At 39.7% G+C, this 22,653-nt stretch overlaps 1 protein-coding gene across 2 annotated transcripts in view; it reads right to left on the bottom strand.

The window, feature by feature from the left end:
* Positions 1–22,653, bottom strand: part of LOC126473417 (transmembrane protein 19) — a 90,488-nt gene that overhangs the window by 29,635 nt on the left and 38,200 nt on the right. For both annotated transcript variants that reach the window (XM_050100444.1, XM_050100443.1), the window contains exon 7: positions 3,876–4,063. In XM_050100444.1, coding sequence (XP_049956401.1) covers positions 3,906–4,063 — 158 coding nt within the window. In that variant the 3' untranslated portion in view covers positions 3,876–3,905. The remainder of the gene's footprint in view (positions 1–3,875; positions 4,064–22,653) is intronic.

Genomic DNA, 22,653 nt, shown 5'->3' with positions numbered 1-22,653 from the left:
TGTGCGAGTGTATACCTGTCCTTTTTTCCCCCTAAGGTAAGTCTTTCCGCTCCCGGGATTGGAATGACTCCTTACCCTCTCCCTTAAAACCCACATCCTTTCGTCTTTCCCTCTCCTTCCCTCTTTCCTGATGAGGCAACAGTTTGTTGCGAAAGCTTGAATTTTGTGTGTATGTTTGTGTTTGTTTGTGTGTCTATCGACCTGCCAGCACTTTCGTTTGGTAAGTCACATCATCTGTGTTTTTTATATATATATATATATATATATATATATATATATATATATATATATATATATATATATATATATATATATATATATATATATATATAAAAATCATGGAAGATAGTGTCAAAAAGACTGAGAAAACTAAAACAGAAACTTAGAATTATGTGGGTGGCTGATCACTTAAAATGTATGGTTAGTAATACTAGACATCTTGCAGGATTGCTAGAGGCTCATTGTGGTGGCAGGTACATGCCTGCATCTGGGTACAAGGATGACAATTTGAATTACTCCTTTAACAATGACTTCAGTCATGTAACTGTTGTCATGTTCATTCAGAACACCTGCACTGCTACCAAAGGATCTCTAGTATCTTTTCTTAATGTATAGCATTGCCACATTTCCTAACTGGGATGATGTTTAAAGAAAATCAAGTCAGTAGTAGCTGGTAACACAAAGTCACAATTATCTTGCACACAGTTTATTTGCCAATCTATGTTTACTGAGGCGTTTTTGCTTCTAGTATCATATACTTTCAACCCCATGTGTTTGTGCCATTAATAATGACATAACCTGTTCAAAGAATTTTTCCATTCCAATTTTCATTTACATTTCTGTTTAGTTTTATACTGATGGCAACGATGGTGATCACTATTATTTTTGACTTGTGTATGGACCAACTAGAACTTTAATTCCTTTTTTGAAGCCATTTTGACTATCTTTTGACCATGACTGTCTCAAGATATATGTAAAGTTTTTTTTTCTTTTTCTTTTTTTTTTACCGCTACTAGTCACAAACTTTGTCAACTATTGTATTACTTACTCATTTAACGACATGTTTTGAGGGTTATACCTCATCTTCAAGCTAAATGGCATTACAAAAACAAGTTGTTTTTGTAGTGCCATTTAGTCTGAAGATGAAGTATAACCCTTTAAACATGTCACTAAATTAATAAGTAATACAATAGCTGACAAAGTTTGTGACTCGTAGCGGTAAATTAAAAAAAAAAAAAAAAAAAAAAAAAACCTTTACATATTTAATTCCTTTTCTTTATTCGTTGTTTCCTATGTCTCCAGTACTACTCCAGCTTCTTTGCATGTTGTCTTTTCCATTCTTCTTTCCATGTTGTTCTTTCTTCCTAGTTCTTGTCTTGTTTCTGTAAGCCATGTTATTCTCAATTACATTTTCTCTACTTATTTTTATTATCTTCATTTTAATTCCTAATTTTTAGTTGCTCTATCCCTGTTCTTCTCTGTGAGTGTTATTATTTTAAGCCTATCATCATATATCACATCAATACCATTACTTTGTGAGTCCCAGCTTGCCCCTTCTCACGTTTGGACCTGCCCTCTGCCCATCTCTGTCCACCGACGTACCTTACCTATCAATCAAGCATTCTTGCTCCTTTCATTTGAACTAAACTAAACTAAACTCCATCCAGATAGGCCTTGGAAGGCCCAACGGTACCAACCGGCCACCGCACTCCCAGCCGTATGTCGGTTTAAGAGATCGGAGCAGCAACTACTCAATCAAGTAGCTCCTCAGTTTGTGCCTCACAAGGGCTGAGTGCACCCCGCTTGCCGACAGCACTCGGCAGACCAGATAGCCACCAATATAGGTGTTAGCCCAGCCCAAAACCGCTTAACTTTGGTGATCTGATGGGAACCAGTGTTACAACTGTGGCAATGCCGTTGGCTCCTTTCATTTGAGCAAATACATAAAAAATCCAGTCTCTCAAAATTTTCCTGTTTTATTGCCTAGAACACAATGGATACCTATCTCATAATTAGCCTTTTTGAGAGAAAAATCTCATTTTTGTCTGCAACACTTCTGTCCACAAAGTTTCTCATTTGTTCATGTTCAGTTAGTGAGTAATGCTAACCTAACCAGTCCTAGAAAACTATATTAGCCAGTCACAGACATGCATGAACTTCCTCTTTACCCCGTAAATTATTTCTTTTCAGTCCTAAATTCCAACATCCCAACTCCCACACTGAATCGCTCACTTTCCCGTAGTGAGACTAACAAGCACAGTGTCATCTCAAGTTCTCCCAGAGTATTTCTCACTTGCAGAATTTCTAATGCTTAGAATTCTTGCCTGAAGATGGCAATGAGTCTGTCAAAATGTCATGGAGAACTTACAACATGACCTGTGCAGACACCAGGAAATACTACAAGTTAACAAGCACAATTGCACAACAAAGAAACTACCTAACACAAAAACTTCACAATCTCATCTTGGAGTTCTACTACCCACAATCACAACAGCCTACCTGTCTCTCATGGATACCAATCCCTTATAGCTGGACTGCTACATATACTACGCTCCAACAGAGTTCCTCTGTCAATCAAAAATTAGAACCCAAACAGATACTAAGTAACTCATGAAAACTGTTTTCAAAAAATTTCAACTCCACAGATGTTTTAATTCTCTATGAAGCACTCACCCTTAACCTCATAATGAATTTCCATCTATTTATTCTAATCAAAGACTCAATCTCTTCCACACAGTTCCCACATTTTAGTCAATTCTCTTTCACACAGTTCCCTCATTTTAGTCAATTCTCTTTCACACAGTTCTCACATTTTAGTCAATTCTTCGCAATCATTCAAACAAATCTGAACTTTAATCTCTGCCTCACTAAGTTTGCATGTCCATCCAACTAACAGCCTCCCCTTCTCCCATGCAACTATACTTTGGCAGCCTACCAAGTACTTCTAACTTGCTGCTCTTCCCTGGATCCCTAATCAATAGACCAACCTCACCTCTGCAAAAATAGCTGTTACTCACCATTCAAAACAGTGCCGAAGTAGAACATTCTTACTGAACACAGAGGTTCTGTGCTGGCTATCATACACATTTATCTATAGCCCAGCTACAGTAACCACATCCAAAGAGTCACTTTTGAATTCACCCAGCACTAGAACTTTTCTTTTAGAACTCATTTCTTCCTCACTTTTACCATTCCCCACATTTTCACTCTCTATATGCTTCCTAGGATCAAGAAAACTAAAACACTCAGGAGTCCTAAGGTGACTGGAGAAAGGATCTCTGTCATTGTGGATCAAAACCTTCAACCCACTGGCAGCAAGCTACCACTTTGCATCAAAGACAGGAGCAATTCCTTCAGTGGCTCTGCATAGCTGAGAAGATCTTATCTCAGAATCTTCATTTTCAAGGATAAGTTATTTTACCAGAAACAGTAATATTCTAAATATTTCTGTGTACAAATATGTTAACAACTGAATCATTTCAATCAATGAGAAACATAAAGGCAGTATCTTTCTTGGTAAAAGTAACTTAGCCTGTTAACAACTTTATCTTTCCCTTTGCCATCAAATCTGATGGACATTAAATTGATTTATATGTAAACTATTATTGAAGTATAATTAAAAACTTTAGTCAACATGAATGGAGCTATGATAACTCTGAATTCAGAAATTGAGAGAGAGAGAGAGAGAGAGAGAGAGAGAGAGAGAGAGAGAGAGAATAGTTAAGAAACCTAAAAATGACCCTGCACCAACACTTTCCATCACTTCTGAAATTATGCTACTGATACATTTAAGGTCAACATGTTAAGAAGTGAAGATCAAACTGCAAAATGGCATTTCCTTCTTTTCCACAGTGCAATCCCAACACTATACTTACAAAATGAGCCCAGGGAAAGTTGTCTTCCTGTCATGGCCACAACCAGTTTCCTACAGGAGGAGTAACAAGTCCGAGTACAATGCTTGAAATAAGATTAACACTGTGGTTATCAAACAACTGATACCCACTTATGTGCTTCACACCAGGGCCAGGATGTTCCACCACAATTCCAGTCCGTTCATCGAGACCTGGAGCAAAACATGTTAACAAACTGTGTAACAACTGGACTTGATAAACAACTAATGTAGATACTATGGAATCAGATGTGCTACTCATATATGAAACACTTTAAACTAATTTTTACTGACACATAAAACAATAAAATATATAAGAGAAATTTTAAAAATCTTTATTCAAACTGATTACTAAATTTCTCCTGAATTTTAACATCCAGTAATATAGAGTCCTTCACAAGGGAAGCAGAATATAATACTTGAGAATCATCTATACAGATTGAAATTAGTAGAGACAGGATTATATGCATTTGCATGTTGCATATGCATTTGCATGTTTCATATGCATTTGCATATTTGGCTCCTGTTCACCGGTTATTGCATATTTTAACTAAAAACTAGTGACGATGCATATTTTTGCTCTATATTTACAAAATTTTAAAAATTTAGATGTGTGGTCTATAGCTCGATCTAGTTTCGAAGTCTCTCAGATTGACCGTGACATAGAACTTCGTGCAATCACCAATTGAGAGGCCACTGCCTAGTGAAATCACTACAGAAGATGAACAGGAACAGGCAGACAGAGTCAACACTCCTGCACCCTCATACCTAGTTAATCCCCTCCACTGTCATACCACACGCGTCTGCAACAATTAAACTACGCAAGCTTTTAGTTACATGTCCATTATTTCAGTTTAGCACACAGTTGAACGTGTTTACAACATGTAGTGTGTAACGTGTTGTGCGCCATGCCACCTGAAAAAAGAAACATCATTTTGTGGATAGCTGACCATCTTGGAATATTTACATATGACAGAATTGTTTTATATTGTCAAGTCTACGAGAAAAACATTTTCTGCAAAAAAAGGTTTCAGATAGACCTCCAAGTCAAGACAAGTCTTCATATCATAGGAATGCAGAAGAAAGGACCACAACAACAACTTCTGACAGCAACAAGTTGCAGTAGCACCAATTTGTCCAAAAGTAACTGAAAAGGCGGTTTAACAAGGATCTAAGTGACGAATTCATTGCAAGCAATATTCCTCTTCACAAACCTACAAACCCTATCCTCAAAAGCTTCCTGTGCAAATATTGCTTAAACCAAGTGTACCAGATGAATCAACATTGTGTAAAAATTACATACTGGCAATTTACATAAATGTCCTGCATGAAATATGCAATGAATTCAAGGACAGCATTATCTGGATTTCAGTTGACAAAACTACAGACAATTATGGCCATTACATTGCAAATTTAACTGTTGGTGCTTTAAAAGAAGAGCCTCCTTCTTCCTATTTTGTGGCCTGCAAAGAACTTGAAAAAGTAAATCATTCTACGATCGTCAGATCTGTGAACGAGAGTATTAGAAAAATATTTCCAGAATCTTCTGCAGATGAAAGGGTGTTTGTGCTTATTTGAGATGCTGCTCCCTACATGATCAAAGCAGAAAAAGCCCTCTGAGTATTTTATCCCAATTTGATTCATGTGATGTGGTTTTGCTAATGGAGTATATTACCATGCTGAAGACATACGTTTCACATTTGTGAATGTAAATAAACCGTTTTCATCCACAAAGAATGAGCTCACATCAAGACCTACAAAGAAAAACTACCAAATGCGCTTTGACCTCCCAAACCAGTGAACACTTGTTGGGGTACGTGGTTCTAAGTATGTTGTTTTACAATGAACATTTTGAGGCCATTAGAGGGGCAGTAAATGACTTCGATAGTGCAGAGGCTTCGGCAGCTTGCCAGTGCCAGGAAGTTTTTAATGAATCTGGTATTAAAAAAAGACATTGCTGTGATTAGTACTCATTTTTCCCATATACCTGCAAGTATTAAAAAGCTTAAAACTCAAGGTTTGGCAATGAATGAATATATTCAGGTAATCAACAAAATTATTCTTGTGAACTCCTCATTGCTGGAGGTGTTCCCAAGAAAACTTAGAGAAAAGTTTGAAAACATTTTAAACAATAACCCAGGCTTTGAACCCTTGTGCCAAATTGATAGTTTTATTAATCGGACGGGTGAAATTTTACCAGAAACGATTATGTGCCGACCCAAATTCGAATACTACCAAGTTACCTCAGTTGATGCAGAATGGTCCTTTTCTGCTTATAAAAATGTTTTGAGTGATCGAAGGCACTATCTTACCTATTAACTTTTAGAACAGTACTTGGTAGTTTATGTTTACAATAGTAGAAAAATGTAAAAAAAATTTAAATGAGGCTTTGGTCCAACAGTATTAATTAAAAGTTGACGCTGTTCAAAAAAGATCATTACTGTATGTTATTTTTTAAATAAAATATTACAGAGTTTCCAAGTTTGCTCCTCTATGTGCAATGTATCTTGAAGTTGGTTCTGTACATATTGACTGTTTTTCTGTGACTTACTTGCATCGCATCTGCTTGTCACTGACAACAATAGCAAAGAAGAAACAACTCTTGAAACACAATTTGCATTCCCATTTTCAAATTTTTAGAAAATAATCCCAGAAAGGTCCCCTTCCTAACCTCTACCAGAAAGTATTCAGAAAATGATATCATCATTCTAAATGTACTGATCTTTCGCGTGACCAGCACTCTTCCTTGTAACTGATATGCACAGGTTTGACTTCGAGATATAATGCATACAGTAACTATAATTTTTTTTATTATTTGATCTTGAATACTTCGACACTTTTCATACATTTTTTAGCATTTTTCATGCATATTTTAAGGTTTTTATGACGCATATAAACCAGTATAGAAATTAGGATTCCCATTGCACATGTGAGACTAATTTCTCATGGGAGAAAGGCTGTTTGATCCCTTAATACTGTGCTGGCAATAAGCTGGAGACAAACACTTTCAAATGCTTTATTTGCTACATCATTAATTTCATTTTATGCTAATTAATAACTAATATGACTACACAAACAATGACAATGTTTCTAGAATGAAATTTTCACTCTACAGCGGAGTGTGCGCTGATATGAAACTTCCTGGCAGATTAAAACTGTGTGCCAGACCGAGGCTCGAACTCGGGACCTTTGCCTTTGGCGGGCAAGTGCTCTACCAACTGAGCTACCCAAGCATGACTCCCACCCCATCCTCACAGCTTTAATTCTGCCACTACCTCGTCTCCTACCTTCTGGCACACAGTTTTAATTTGTCAGCGTACACTCTGCTGTAGAGTGAAATTTTCATTCTAGAAACATCCCCCAGGCTGTGGCTAAGCCATGTCTCCGCAATATCCTTTCTTCCAGGAGTGCTAGTTCTGCAAGGTTCGCAGGAGAGCTTCTGTGAAGTTTGGAAGATAGGAGACAAGGTACTGGCAGAATTAAAGCTGTGACGACGGGGCGTGAGTCGTGCTTGGCTAGCTCAGTTGGCAGAGCACTTGCCCACGAAAGGCAAAGGTCCCGAGTTCAAGTCTCGGTCCGGTACACAGTTTTAATCTGCCAGGAAGTTTCAATGACAATGTTCTACAGCCTCAATTTTAGATTAATAACCCTTGATTATGTGCAAAAGCAATCTATGAAACACTAACAAGATCACATTGTGTAAAAATAAAGTAATATACAGGGTGTTTCAAAATGAATATATGGGTTTTAAGGCTTGGTAACATTTATTACATTCAACTTATAATTATAAATAACACATCAAATGAAAGAGCAACGCGATCAGATTTGTTTGTATATCCATGTGCAACAGGAACAGTATGGAATGACCAAGAATGAATGAAAAACATCTTGAATGAGTGAGAGTCTGTCATGCGTAGTCCCAAGAAATCAGTTCACCCTTGTCATTCATTCACAGTTGTTACAAGCTGTAAAGCCTACATACCACTGTTTGCGTGCCAGCTTCACAAACGAAATTTTGCTGCATGAGATGAAGATTTTCTGGGTAGTGTCGTCTTCAGTGTTGAATCAACATTTCACCTAAATGGAAATGTGAACACATGTAATGTGTGTATCTGGGGGTAAGCAAATCCCCATGAGATGGTACAGTTGCAACAACACTCCTCTTGACTTTTTCGGTAAAGCAACTGTAACTGGTGTTTCTCAGCAACAAAATCGTGCACCGTCTCACTGGCATAACTTAGCACGTGACTGGTTAAATGACGTTGTACCCGACCACTGGATTGGCTGCAAGGCACTGGATGATAGATCTAGTTTTATATGATCTTCATGTTCACACACAATCTGACCCCATACAATTTTTGCCTTTTGGGGTTCGTAAAGGATGATGTGTATATGTCTCCACTACCAGGTGATCTATCTGACTTCAGAAACTGCGCTGTTACAACAATTACTATAGACATAGTGATCAAGGTTTTGGAAAAACTTGTCTACCGACTCAATGTGTGACAATGGTGCTCACACTGAACACTTTTAAGAAAAACTGTTATACTTGCTCTTTCATTTGATGTATTATTTCTAATTGTAAGTTAAATGTAATAAATGCTACAATTCCTTAAAAACCCTATATTTATTTTGAAACAGCCTGTATAATAAAGTATGTCTACCATCAAACTATTTTATTTCCATTCACAAAAAAATACATCTCTATTATTAAATGAATTGCAGAACTCTATCTTTCTGTAAGTAATACTCAAAGAAGATTTTTTATTTACCAATCAATGAGACTGAAACACTGGAAAGACATCAAATAATTCCCCCTTCCTCCATCCTGTCACCCCCGCTCAATACATGTCCCCATGTCGTCTTCAGCGTATGCTGCTTCCCACTGGCTGCTACTATCATGCCAGCCCATACGGACAAGTCGTTTTGCACCCAGCAAATGGGAAGAGGATAGTTGAAGTTGAACAAAGATGACACTTTGTATGTACCAGACAATTCAAGCACTTTGCAGATGTTGGGATAGGCAGTCACTAAGTTAAGAATTCATTAATTTTACACGGAAAATTAAACTAAGGGTAGTGGAGGGACTATCCACAGAACTGATTCTGGGGTCTCGTGTAATTAAGAGCATAGGGCCAATTCTAATTCGGCACACAGTCATTTCATCTTCCAATTTTCTAGGAACAGGACATTCTCATTTTGACCACATTTTGATGTACCTGTAGCTGTGGTACACCAGTGTGAAGGGGGAGTTGGTGTGGTGCAACTAGACATTTATTACCAAGTCAGATAGCAGAATTACGGCAATTGTTCAGTGAATTTGATGATGTGCTGACTGTTAAATTAGAGCTTAATAACTTAATTAAATACTACTCTGAAGTGACAGAGAGTGCCAGTGAAGCAAATGCAATATCATTGTCGCCACTGCACATGAAAAAATTAAAAAGGTTAATCAATAGTTGTTGGGGCACATTGTCATATTCAGCATCCATTTTTCTTGTGCCAAAACCATCTGCCACATCACGACTTGTAGTAGATTATAGGGAACTTAATAAGAAGGTTGTCCTTTGAGTCAGACCACTATCAGACAAGCATACATTTTGGCTGGCTCGCAGATACAGGTGTTTTCACTACTTTCAATCTGAATCAGGCATATTATAAAATTCCTGTAGTTGAGAAATTGAAGTGCAATAGTGTTTGCCATTGATTAGAGCTTATTTGAGTCTAATTGGGTGCCATTCAGGATCACAACTTCCATCGCTATATTATCCCGGCTCTTACACACGTTGTTTTCAGATATCAAGTTCAAATTTGTGTACCATTAGCGTGATAATTTGGTTATTTTTAGTAAGAATTGGTAGGAACATAAGGAACACTTCAGAAGAGTTTTCACATGCCTTACAAAGGTGGGGTTAATAGATAAACCCAAAAAGGTAAAGGTTGAATTTTCTGATTTGTCATTTCTTGGGGGTATTGTGTTGTCGGGAGAAGTGGCGGTTGATCTGGAATGTACTAAGGTTATTAGAGAATGTGTTGCACCAAGAAATGCCAAGGACATAGCAATATTTCTCAGGATGGTTAATTTTTTCTAGAAAATTTGTGCTGCATTTTGTGCAGTTGGGTTGGCCACCGACTGAATTAAAGAAAAAAGGTTGCAAATTTGAATGGGGTGAGTACCAACAAGCCGCATTTGAAGTGTTAAAGGAGGCCTTAATAGAGGCTCCTCTTTTAGCCATACCGTACTTCACTGTACCAACTGATGCCTCGATGGTAGGAGTACTGCTTCAAGAATATCCAGAGAGGAGAAAACCAGTACCATATGACTCTAAGAGGGGTATCCCCATTTGAGAACAAGTATTCTATTTATGAACTTGAAGCCTTAACAGAAATTTAGATTCTAACTAGACCACAAACCCTTTCAGTTACAGATGGACAATCAGACACTTAACTGTGTGTTGGCACACCTAGATGCACAAGCTGAATTTCCACATAGATCACATGAATTTCAGCTTTTCAATCTGAAATCAGACAGGCAAGAGGAGCCGACAATGTCACTGAGGATGGACTCTCATGTTGCAGGGGTATTCAGAAGAAAACAAAGTAATTGACCAGAACTGGTTGGTAAACAATATGGGATGAATACTATATTGAATCCTACATATGTTCAATGATATAGGCAAGTGTAAAAAACAGGATGTGTCCTTAACAGCGATCAGACAGAGAGTAGAACATGGGGCAGTGGACTGGCTGTATTTGATAAATGGTACACTGTATTGTAATACAAGGGGTAGCAATCGGCCCAGGATCGTGGTGCTCACGGAAGTAGCACCTATGTTATTTGTCTATTATCACAAGTCATCAGTGGGTGGACTCTTGGGCATCTATAAAACATGTGCCAAAATCCACAGGGAATTCATATGGAAAGGAATGGATGGTGCAGGCATGCAAGATATGTTAAATTAGTAAACCTCCTCAGGATATGACTCAAAGCACGTTGGTCTCAAAGCTGGTAGAAAGACCTCTGTTTCCTGCATTGATGCCTTTTCAAGATTCTCTTGCTGTTTCCTACCAGAGTGGCAATCACACAATCTGTGATATACCGCTTGAAGAGTTTTTAGTACCTTTGGTTCTTATCATGTTTAGTTTCTGATAAAGCCAGGGCATTTACCTCCAGAGTCTTTAAGGAATTTTGTTCTGGAATAGGAACTAGGCATTCAACTACGATTCCATATTACCCAAACCCATTGTCTGATGAAAGAGTGAACCACAATCTGAAAGCAGCATTCATTGCACATCATCATTCAGGTTACATACTGGGATGAGACTCTAGAATGGTTTATGTTCGCCTTTAACACAGCAAACCACGAGACACGTAGAGAGACACTGGCAGGATTAATGTTTGCTTCTATGACTAACTCCATACTTCCTAATTTGTGGTCAATCAAAGACTGATTGTCCAGTTTGGTATCATCTATGGAAATCAGGGAGAGGTGGCCCAGAAGAATATTTTGGCTGCCCAAGAACAAGGTTCTCACAAATACAACAAGGGAAAAACTCCTTTCCATTTAGAAAGTGGGTCCTGATGTACACCAGGAACTTTGATAAGATGGGTAGAGCAGAGGCTAAGCTGATAGGAAAGCTGCTGCAATGGTTTAAGGAGCTTTTTGTAATTATTCAGTTTCTGACACCAGTCACAGTAATGATTAGGGATGTAACAGTGCCAAGGGAATAAAGGACACATGTCTCACAACTTAAAACCAGCCTATGACCTATATTAAATGTTGTAACACATGTGGTTTGGTTAAGTTTGCCACAAGTTGTTTATACATCTTTATTGTGTTAGAGTATTTTGGATTCTCTAGCAGGAGAGGAGAGAAGACTTTCTTATTTCACACTTTATTGTGTTTTATGGGCAAAAAGGCCAAACATTATGAGTTGTAAACTGTTTTGTTACTGGCCCCAATTTTGCTGTCACTGGGTTGGTATCTAATATCAGATCGGCTTACTATTGTACTGAAAGTAATTTTAATTACTCTACATTTGTTTGGCGCTCACTTTCTCAAGAACTGTAGATGGGCAAGCTACTTGAGTTCACTGTTATTCATTTTTTTATTTTTCTAAATTGTTGAAGAATTTTGCTGTGTTTAATAAATGTTTATAGCTATAACAAGCTCACATCTGCACAACCTCCAGGCCAGACCCCACTCCATTCAAGCCCTACACTACAGTGGTATTGGTGAATCAACTCTTGGCTGCAGCTTGTCCTCTGAACTAGGGGGAACTCTGTCTTCATGCACAAGAAACTTTAACCTCATGAGTTAGCAATCCATTTACCTTCTCCTCCTCATTTTAACACACATATCTTTTAGGGTAAAACATGACTCAAAGTGTTGTAGGGACATCTTTAAGAAATAGTTAACTTTTCGATCCACACTGTCTACCTTATAAATCTCTTATCAGCATCCTTCCCGCAATTTCTCTCTTAATTCTGTGACTGACTCACTTTTTATGATCCTGTGATACAATATGATTATTCTACGATACGAACCTAACATGTCAGTTTACTTTGTTGTTAACCTTTAATCGTTATCGTTAAAGAACAGAATGGCAATTGATTATACAGTTAAATCACTGCAATTTTTTAAAACAAAGTGCCAATGGCTGTTGTGCTATCTCCTTCAATCACCACAAGGAATTTTACTGTTGAATATAACTCAAAGCTGGACACCAACAACTCCAGTTACCCTTCATCAACACTATCTGATAGAAAATCAACATTTATGTCTTCACAAACAACAATTCTCCAGTTAGGTCTGCGTCACCTTATTAAAATGATCTGTAACTGCTTTATGAAGTTTATGATATTTCCCAATGAAGGCCTGTAAACTGTCAGTACTATATAAGCTTGTGTGTTTTCCGATTCACTGTTGTGAACAACTATAAGAGTTGCTGAACACAGTTTTATAAATCTAAAAGATCTGTGAATTACTCCACTTTTTTCATATTTATCTACCTGGTCCCTTTCCTGTTATTGGTTCTATAGCAATACAAAATTAGATTGCATTTATCAAGATGAATTTTTTCATGTTTTAGTGCATTCCATGTGAGGTTTTTGTTTCATTGGCCCATTATTTCTTTTTTGTATGGGGATATTAGAAGTTTATGCTTTTATTAATGAGGTTTCTGATACTTAGATGATGTTTTCTTTAAAACCCATGACCTTGTCCAAGGTGCAATATTTTGGTTTGTTTGGTATCCTGGCCCGTGACAACGAAGACCCGCCAGACAGTATGGACATCAACGATGGTTGCTAGGTGGTACTGCTGCAATTGCAGGGGCTGCAGTTGCTGATATGTGCTTCCATAGGCCATACCTGTCAAGCCGGCCTGTCAGGGCTTGCAGCTACCCTTTAAAGCCAGCAGTGCAGCCACTCCATCCATCAGTTGTGATTTCTCTGTATTACCATATAGATCTTATTAACATTGTTATCTTGGTTCTGAACTCACTACATCTAAATATTTGACCTTAATTTGCTCTCTGAATTTGTTATTCTGTCATGCTGCCTCCATTGTCTGTTGTTCTCTCAGGCCGTCCACCTGTTTTTCTCGGTCAACTCGCTGTTGACTCTCTCGGCCAGTTGGCCAGGCACCGCTGGTTCCTGGACTTGTCTGATTCTGGTCGCTATAATTGGTGATGAGGATGGGATGGTCAGTGGCATTTCATGGACGCCAAGATCATGCAACTCGTGGACCATCAACAGCAACACCAGCAGCTGCTTTCACAACAGCAGTTGTACAGCAATTTCAGCAACAGCAATAGCAATTCCAACAACTTTTGTCAGATTGCTTACTGGTTTAGGATCCCCAACCTATCCAAGCTGTGGTCACTTCCCAGTTGGAGTGATGCCCACCCACGTTTCCCCATGTAAAAGAGGATTGGGGTAATGTATTTGCAGTGGATGAAACAGCACTTCACCACTATTCAGGTTTCACATGACACTTGCAAACAATTGCTCTTCCTTCTTTGGACTTCTTGGGGGCGTTTTTCTTGGTAAAGAAGTTGGCTCCACTCTCGAATCTAGTTGTGCTTACATTCAAGGAGATGCATTTGTTGCTGTCCAATTATCATTCGCAATGATTCCAGGTGATTGCATCATCCTCAAGTTCCATCAATACCGCAAGCTGCTTGGTTAGTTGCACCACTCACAGGTAATGGGTTTGCAAGGGTTGAATAGAAACTGCAATTTCACTTGTACAAACCTAGCTTGCAAAACTTCGTATGCTGGTTCAATGATCCAAGAGCACTATAAGCTCCTGATCTGTAAGTTCACAATGCAGCTCTCAAACTGGACAGCCCTATGTTAGAGGATATTTCAAAAATCAAACAATCTTTTGAGATTGCACAGGTTGAGTATATGTTGCAATTTCACTTGTACAATCCAAACTTGCAAAACTTCATATGCTGATTCAATGATCCGCAATTTTGTAGTCAAATTGGCTCCTGCTGCAAGTTCACACTGCAGCCCTCAAACTGGAAAACCCTTCCTTAGAGGATATTTTGAAAATCACACCATCTTTTGCAATTGCACAGGCTGCAAAAAAAAGTCTCATGCTTTGATCTCAGGTAGCGGTGGTCCAGCCACTGCTTCAGGGGCAGTATTCTCATAAGTCTATTTCCCACCAGCGGTAGACTGATTATTGGTTTTAGTCATCTCTATGGCCTCTGAACAGCCTGTCACCCACTATTGCAGTAGTGGGATCTCCTGTCATGCCCCGATTGCTTCATGGCACACCCCCATGGGGACTGTTCAGACTGCTTGGCGCACTGCACCTGTTGTTGGGAGAGATGGGCACCTGCACACTGTTTGTAATCAACCATCAGCATAGTTTGATGGATGACCCCCCCCCCCCCCTCCCCATGCTTCATAGGACAGTGTATGAACTTCAGGCAGTTGTTTCTTGTGGTGATCCTTCCACCCCTAAGTTGTTTATCAACCTCATGATCGCAACCCAGGATTTTCGCTTCCAGACAAATGCAGGAACTGTCTGACTGACCTCCACGTGTTTGTGCATCTTGGTTCCCCCTGACTTTGTCCCACTCTCCCATATGTTGGTCACCTATGGTGAAAGATCGGTTTTTCTCTGGAGTCAGTTCACAGTCAATGCTAGGTACAGAAAACTCTTACAGTTGTTGCTGTGTTTCTTGTTGATAATCACCCAGCTGGAAACATTTTTGGTCTCAATGCCTTCTCGCTATTTTGGTTCTCAATCAGTGATGAGGCTTGGGTCTCTGACACAGTTCCCTTCCAGGAGCTCGACGAGCTCTCTATAGCCTTCGTGCCTCTGTTTGAACCTGGCTTAGGGTGCCCCACAGAGTTCCACGCCCATATCTCTCTTACATCTGGGTGCTGTGTCTGCTTCTGCCAGATGCAACCTCTTCCTATCTCTCTATTGACAGCCATCAAGCAAGAACTTGATCATCTCTGCATGGATGGGGTAATTAAACCTGTCAAAACCAGTGCTTGGGCCACACCCCTGGTGGTGGTCAAGAAACCTAAAAATGATGATCAATGCTCAGGCACAAGTGAAAACCTAACCATGCTGCATCTGGAGGGCTTCCTCGTGAAAGGTGCATATTTTTCCAAGACAGACTTTGATTATGTATATTTGCAGATCCCTCCGAATGAGGAATTGCAGCACATTATGGTCATCAACACTCCCCTTGGCTTTTACAAGTACAGGTGCTTGCTCTTTGGGATGTCTTTTGCTCCAGCAATTTTCCAGAGATACCTGAAACAGTTAACTGGTCCACCCCTGTCCATGACAATAGACCAGTGGAGCTCCTCCAGTCCACTTTTGTTCTCTCACAACTCGCTGTCAACACTCTCAGCCAGTCGTCCAGCAAGTACTGGTTCCGCAGTCATTGCCAGACTTGTACAATTCTGGTCACTATAGTTTGCTTGTAGTGTTTCAAGTAAAACTACCTTTATACTGAAGCTCTTTCTTTAGGGTGAATTTACAATAAAAAATTCTTGTGAAAACATTGGAAATCATTTTGATGGGATGCAAATTGCTTTGATCAGCCTGAATACATTTGGTAATAAGCCATGCCTCTTACTAGTACCATTAAAATGCAACCAGGAGAAGGATGACGCATCAGTCACATCAATGTGAGAGTGTCCCCTTTTTCTGAGCAATATTCAAAGCTCTGAATCAACAAATTCAACAGCCTGATTCATCAAGAGCTTATCACAACATTCAAAGAGTGACAAGATCTTCACAAGAGCGTAAGGAGCGTTATCAGTTCCTAATCTCATCCTCAGATGAAGAATTCAAATTATGGTCCAAACTGTTGCCTGCATCCCTACTATCATAACAATCTTCTGCTCCAATTTACTTTCTCAAAGAGCCAAAATCAGGAGTGACATTGCTGAGCCCTACACTGAGCTTAAAAATACTAGCTACTTGGTAGTTATCTCCCCAAGAACTCTGTACCCATTTCTGACAACCCTCCTGGGACTACTACACAGCAAAAAGACATTTTTTGTCTTCTTGTTATTTTTCTTTGTAGCCTCAGCTTGCATCTTATGTCCCATACTGTCTGGCTGTTTCTGAACTTGTTGAATTTTCTGTATCCTTTTGTCGAAGCAATAAAGCTATTGGAAATAGTTACTATGATCTTGGATGTGCAAAATCTCTTAGAACATTTCATTGATTCGAATGGTCTGACACTAATCAAATCTTCTAATCTACCCTTAAACTCACTGCTGCAATATGCAGCTTGCAATTATGTTAACTCTTCTTATACTACTGCCAAATCAGCTCACAGTTTAAAGATAAGGTGCTGTTTCTCCAATACTATCTAGTGTCATTGGCAATTAAAGCACCTCCAGAAATGGCTAGTATCTTCATCATTTATGTTGTATTACAATATCTGACATGAAAATAATGTTGACATTTCTCACACTGCTTGTTCTTGGTTATTCTGTGACAATTTGCACACTTGTCCAGTTTTCAGTGAAAGACAATGATTTAAGGATTTGTAAATCTGATTCTTTGATAAAACATTTTGTATATGAGAACGGTTCACAGAAAATTGTGTTATGTAATTTCAATGTAACTTTTAAGCTCAAGTACTTTGAGCAATGAAATTTAATTATGAGTAAAAATGAAAGTTATTCACAAAGATAGCTTTCTTTACAAAATAAAATTAAAATGATTTATCAAAGAAAAAGTTTATGCAATTTCTAAGAGCAAAACTGCTGATCTAAAGAATCAAAAAATAGTTCAAATGTCTCTGAGCACTATAGGACTTAATATCTGAGGTCATCAGTCCCCTAGACTTAGAACTACTTAAATCTAACTAACCGAAGGACATCACACACATCCATGCCAGAGGCAGGATTCGAACCTGCGACCATAGCAGTCGCGCGGTTCCAGACTGAAGTGCCTAGAACAGCTCGGCCATCACGGCCGGCAATCTAAAGAACTGATAAATGAATATTATAGATAGATGAAAATGCTCACAGTGACAGAAACAGTGGTTACTTTAATTCACAGTCACTTCACAATCAAGATAAATCACAAATAATATTTCTGTTAAATTATGTACATCTCATAGTTTTGAGAACATTAAAGTGCCACAAAACCAGTAAATCCATAAAAAAAATTAACATTTTCATCAATTAAAAACTAAATCTTAGCCTCCGTTGATGATGTAATGTATTTCATCAGTGCAACATGCATTTCACTATAACTGAAGATGCACTGAGATTAAACTTTTGTGATCTCTATTGTGTTCATCAGTGTGTATGTAACAAGTGACTCAAATGGACAGTGTTACTGCACCTTGTGCCAGTTGCAAAGTAGACTGTATCATTTGCTTCCTGCAAGCAAAAGTAGTAAATGCCATTGAGATTGATTGTTAATTGTGTCATGTGTATGGGATGAGGTTATGAGTGGTGTTGCAGGGGAGTCATACAGAATATTCCAGACAGGTCACAGATGTATGTGATGGAAGTGGTTGAGGAAGATAAACAGACTGATGAATCTGTGCAACATGTTGACGAAATTTTGCATGCTTAACATTAGTTCAAAGTTGCCAAACTTTCTGAAAATAAATGTCAAGTTTCAAGGACAACCCCTTTTAGCACTGTCACAGAGATGTTATTTAACAAAATTGAAAGAATGGATTCAACCTTGAGTTTCCTTCTACCCTATCATGTAGAGGGAGGGGAAATTATGAGCAGAATTATGACTGGGGACAAGACAGGGTTACTATGCGTGACTTCCATAACTGAGGAACATTTCAAAGTGGATACACGCTCGTTCTCCTAAAAAACTTAAAAAAAAAAAAAAAAAAAAAAAAAAAAAAAAAAAAAAAAAAACATTTACTGAGATCATAAAAGGAGTTTGACAGCAGATTCCAAGAGAGTAGTGTGTGAGAATATTGAGAGATGACAGCTTCATTATGAGACTCTTAAGAAACATAAAAAGTCAATCCAAAACAAATGGCATGGGACAACTGCCAAAGGAATCATTCTTATTCACAACACACCCCATACTGCAAATTGAATGAAAGAAAAACTCAGACTTTTTGACTTCAAAATTTCTTAACATCCTCCCAACTGTTTGGACTTTCAACTTTTTCCCAAAATGAAAGATTGGCTGCCTACTCAACACTTCACAACTGACAATGAGCTCATAGATGCTGTCAACAACTAGCTGGAGCACCAGACAGTACCATTCTTTGATGAAGAGATAAAGAAGCAGGTGTCACAGTATGACAAATGTTTGACTTTGGGGGTAACTACGTGGAGAAGTAGTGTGAGCATGTATACAAAAATTATCTACTTTTTCTTTTTTTAATATTGATCAGAGGATAATTTATGAATAGCCCTCATATTAAATTGTCTACTCCGAATAGTATTTCAATAACAAGAAAATTATCCTAGTGCAACAACTGTCAGATAAAATTACATCACCCATTTGCATGTTACATTTTCACTACAAAAATTTTAAAGAGGTTCTTCCTACCTTGTGGCAGATTACATAGTTACACAGTCTTTCATAGTATATCTGAATCATAATATGGATTCAAAAGAAGCTAAACTATCTAGGACACTATAGATCATACACTCCTGGAAATGGAAAAAAGAACACATTGACACCGGTGTGTCAGACCCACCATACTTGCTCCGGACACTGCGAGAGGGCTGTACAAGCAATGATCACACGCACGGCACAGCGGACACACCAGGAACCGCGGTGTTGGCCGTCGAATGGCGCTAGCTGCGCAGCATTTGTGCACCGCCGCCGTCAGTGTCAGCCAGTTTGCCGTGGCATACGGAGCTCCATCGCAGTCTTTAACACTGGTAGCATGCCGCGACAGCGTGGACGTGAACCGTATGTGCAGTTGACGGACTTTGAGCGAGGGCGTATAGTGGGCATGCGGGAGGCCGGGTGGACGTACCGCCGAATTGCTCAACACGTGGGGCGTGAGGTCTCCACAGTACATCGATGTTGTCGCCAGTGGTCGGCGGAAGGTGCACGTGCCCGTCGACCTGGGACCGGACCGCAGCGACGCACGGATGCACGCCAAGACCGTAGGATCCTACGCAGTGCCGTAGGGGACCGCACCGCCACTTCCCAGCAAATTAGGGACACTGTTGCTCCTGGGGTATCGGCGAGGACCATTCGCAACCATTTCCATGAAGCTGGGCTACGGTCCCGCACACCGTTAGGCCGTCTTCCGCTCACGCCCCAACATCGTGCAGCCCGCCTCCAGTGGTGTCGCGACAGGCGTGAATGGAGGGACGAATGGAGACGTGTCGTCTTCAGCGATGAGAGTCGCTTCTGCCTTGGTGCCAATGATGGTCGTATGCGTGTTTGGCGCCGTGCAGGTGAGCGCCACAATCAGGACTGCATACGACCGAGGCACACAGGACCAACACCCGGCATCATGGTGTGGGGAGCGATCTTCTACACTGGCCGTACACCACTGGTGATCGTCGAGGGGACACTGAATAGTGCACAGTACATCCAAACCGTCATCAAACCCATCGTTCTACCATTCCTAGACCGGCAAGGGAACTTGCTGTTCCAACAGGACAATGCACGTCCGCATGTATCCCGTGCCACCCAACGTGCTCTAGAAGGTGTAAGTCAACTACCCTGGCCAGCAAGATCTCCGGATCTGTCCCCCATTGAGCATGTTTGGGACTGGATGAAGCGTCGTCTCACGCGGTCTGCACGTCCAGCACGAACGCTGGTCCAACTGAGGCGCCAGGTGGAAATGGCATGGCAAGCCGTTCCACAGGACTACATCCAGCATCTCTACGATCGTCTCCATGGGAGAATAGCAGCCTGCATTGCTGCGAAAGGTGGATATACACTGTACTAGTGCCGACATTGTGCATGCTCTGTTGCCTGTGTCTATGTGCCTGTGGTTCTGTCAGTGTGATCATGTGATGTATCTGACCCCAGGAATGTGTCAATAAAGTTTCCCCTTCCTGGGACAATGAATTCACGGTGTTCTTATTTCAATTTCCAGGAGTGTATAAGTAATTAGAAGTGCCAGTAAATATAGCCTTGTTTTTCCTGCATATATGAGGGAGGATTGGAAAGTAATGCGCAATAATTATTTTCTCATCTAGTACTGCAGGTGGAATGTTGAAACTTCATGATGATGTAGATTGAAGTTTGTGTTACAAAGGGTATTTTGTTTTCATGTGCAGCTCTAGCGAGAGAAGCCTGAACTATAAAACAGACTTGACACGCAAGTTACTGTCATCAGCTTGTGAAGATCAGTGAAGTATAGTTCAATATTTGTGGGCCAAAGGATGTAAACTGAGTGAAATTCATAGTGACATGTGTAGCATATATGGGGATGACCATACGGACTGTAGCAATGTCTCCAGGTGGTGTGCATTCTTCCAAGAGGGCCGCATGAACCTTAGTGATTGCCTCACTCCGGGTGGCCAGCAACAGCTGCAAACTCGTAGAATGTTGGAGCCACTGAGGCAGCAAGTTTGAATGAACATTTGTGCAACTGCGATTCTTAATGCAGCAATTCAACATTTCCTAAGGCGCAGTACAAGATATTGTTCATGATACATTGAAATTTCATACAGTTAGTGCTTGCTGGGTGTCTAAGAGCCTGACAGACAATCACAAAGGCCAGCAAATAATGACAAGCTTGGAGCACTAATCGTGTTCTTCTGCAGAAGGGTATGACTTTCTAAAAGGAATTGTCACCGGTGATGAGTCATGGGGATACCATTACACACCCAAAAACAAGCAGGCCTCTATGGAGTAGAAACATGCTGGTTCCTCAGTATGAAAAGATTGCAAAGTGGCTCAATCTGCTAGGAAAGTGCTTATGACAGTGTTCTGAGATGTGCATGGTGTATTATTGGTGGACTTTGCTGAACACGGGACTATTGTGAATGCTGCAGTCTACATTAAAACTTTGGATAAGCTGTATGGTGCCCTTTGTGATAAATGCCACAACAATCAGGCTGATGGTATCAAGCTTCTTCATGACAATGCTCCTCCCCGTGATGCTGCTCCTGTTCAAGAGAAAATCGCCAAATTTGGGTGGGAGGTGCTCCAACATCCAGGATACAGTCTGGACCTCGCCCCATTGGACTTTCATGAAGAAATTCCTGGATGCCAATGCTTTGCAACAGACGCAGAAGTGAAACCAGCAGTCCACAGATGGCTATACTCCAACCAAACGGACTCCTACAAACAGGGCATACGGAAACTGGTACCACAACAGGAGAAATGTATTAAGAATGTTGGTGACTTCTATATAGAAAAGTAGGTAAGAGATGTAAGTTCATTTGTGATTTTTTTGCTTTGTTACCTATTTGACTTTTTGGTAATAAAATTATTGTGTGTTGCTTTCCAGCCTTTCCTCATGTATATGGTACTTAATGGCACTGTGGCTAAGTGCCAAACTACGGGTTTAAAGATCGGGTATTTGATCCCAGTCTGCCACTTAACATTTCTTTGATCTATGGTAATATCTGTTAACACAAGAAAAGCTGGGTTGCACTGTGGGTCAGAGTCCGTGATAAACTGGCTGGGTATGTCAGTTCAGAGGTCAGAAGAAGGAAGGGTGTACAGCCTCCAGTAGCAGCATGTCTACTAAAGCACAGTGGTGTTCAAATCAGCATTAAGGTTGATGAAAGTTTTATTTTTTACAGCTGGGGTATTTAACCTTTTCAAAGAAGAACAAGCTGTTTTTAGAAGTGAGTGTAGCACAATGAACTGAGTCATAAATGAAATTACAGAACAGAGGAAGCACTTTACCTACGATTCAGAGATTGTGAGGAAGCTTTTAACGTAAACTCAAGATAATCTGTACTAACATAGCTTGAGAAATAAAGCACTGATAAAATCTATGTTAGTATACTGAAGGACATATATATGGATGCTATTACTTCCATCAGGAAAGAAGGATATTCAGAACTGAAACAGAAGTCATGTAAGCAGATGATTATGATCCCACTTGTGTGATTTGCGGCTGAAATGTATAGTAATAATAATAATAATAATAATAATAATAATAATAATAATAATAATAATTACAACCCAGTCACTGTGTTTCCCTAGGCAGTGTTCTAGTGTATGTACCATCTGACTTGTCAGTAAAAGAGATACAGATGAGTAAACATGCCTTAGAATGCTGTTGGTAAACAACAGAAAGTTTTCAAAACTAAGCTTCTTGTATGTCCAAAAAAGATTGTTTATAATCAG

This window comes from Schistocerca serialis, chromosome 4, assembly GCF_023864345.2.
Source record: "Schistocerca serialis cubense isolate TAMUIC-IGC-003099 chromosome 4, iqSchSeri2.2, whole genome shotgun sequence".
Lineage (NCBI taxonomy): Eukaryota > Metazoa > Arthropoda > Insecta > Orthoptera > Acrididae > Schistocerca > Schistocerca serialis.
This window is presented reverse-complemented; position numbering and strand designations above follow the sequence as displayed.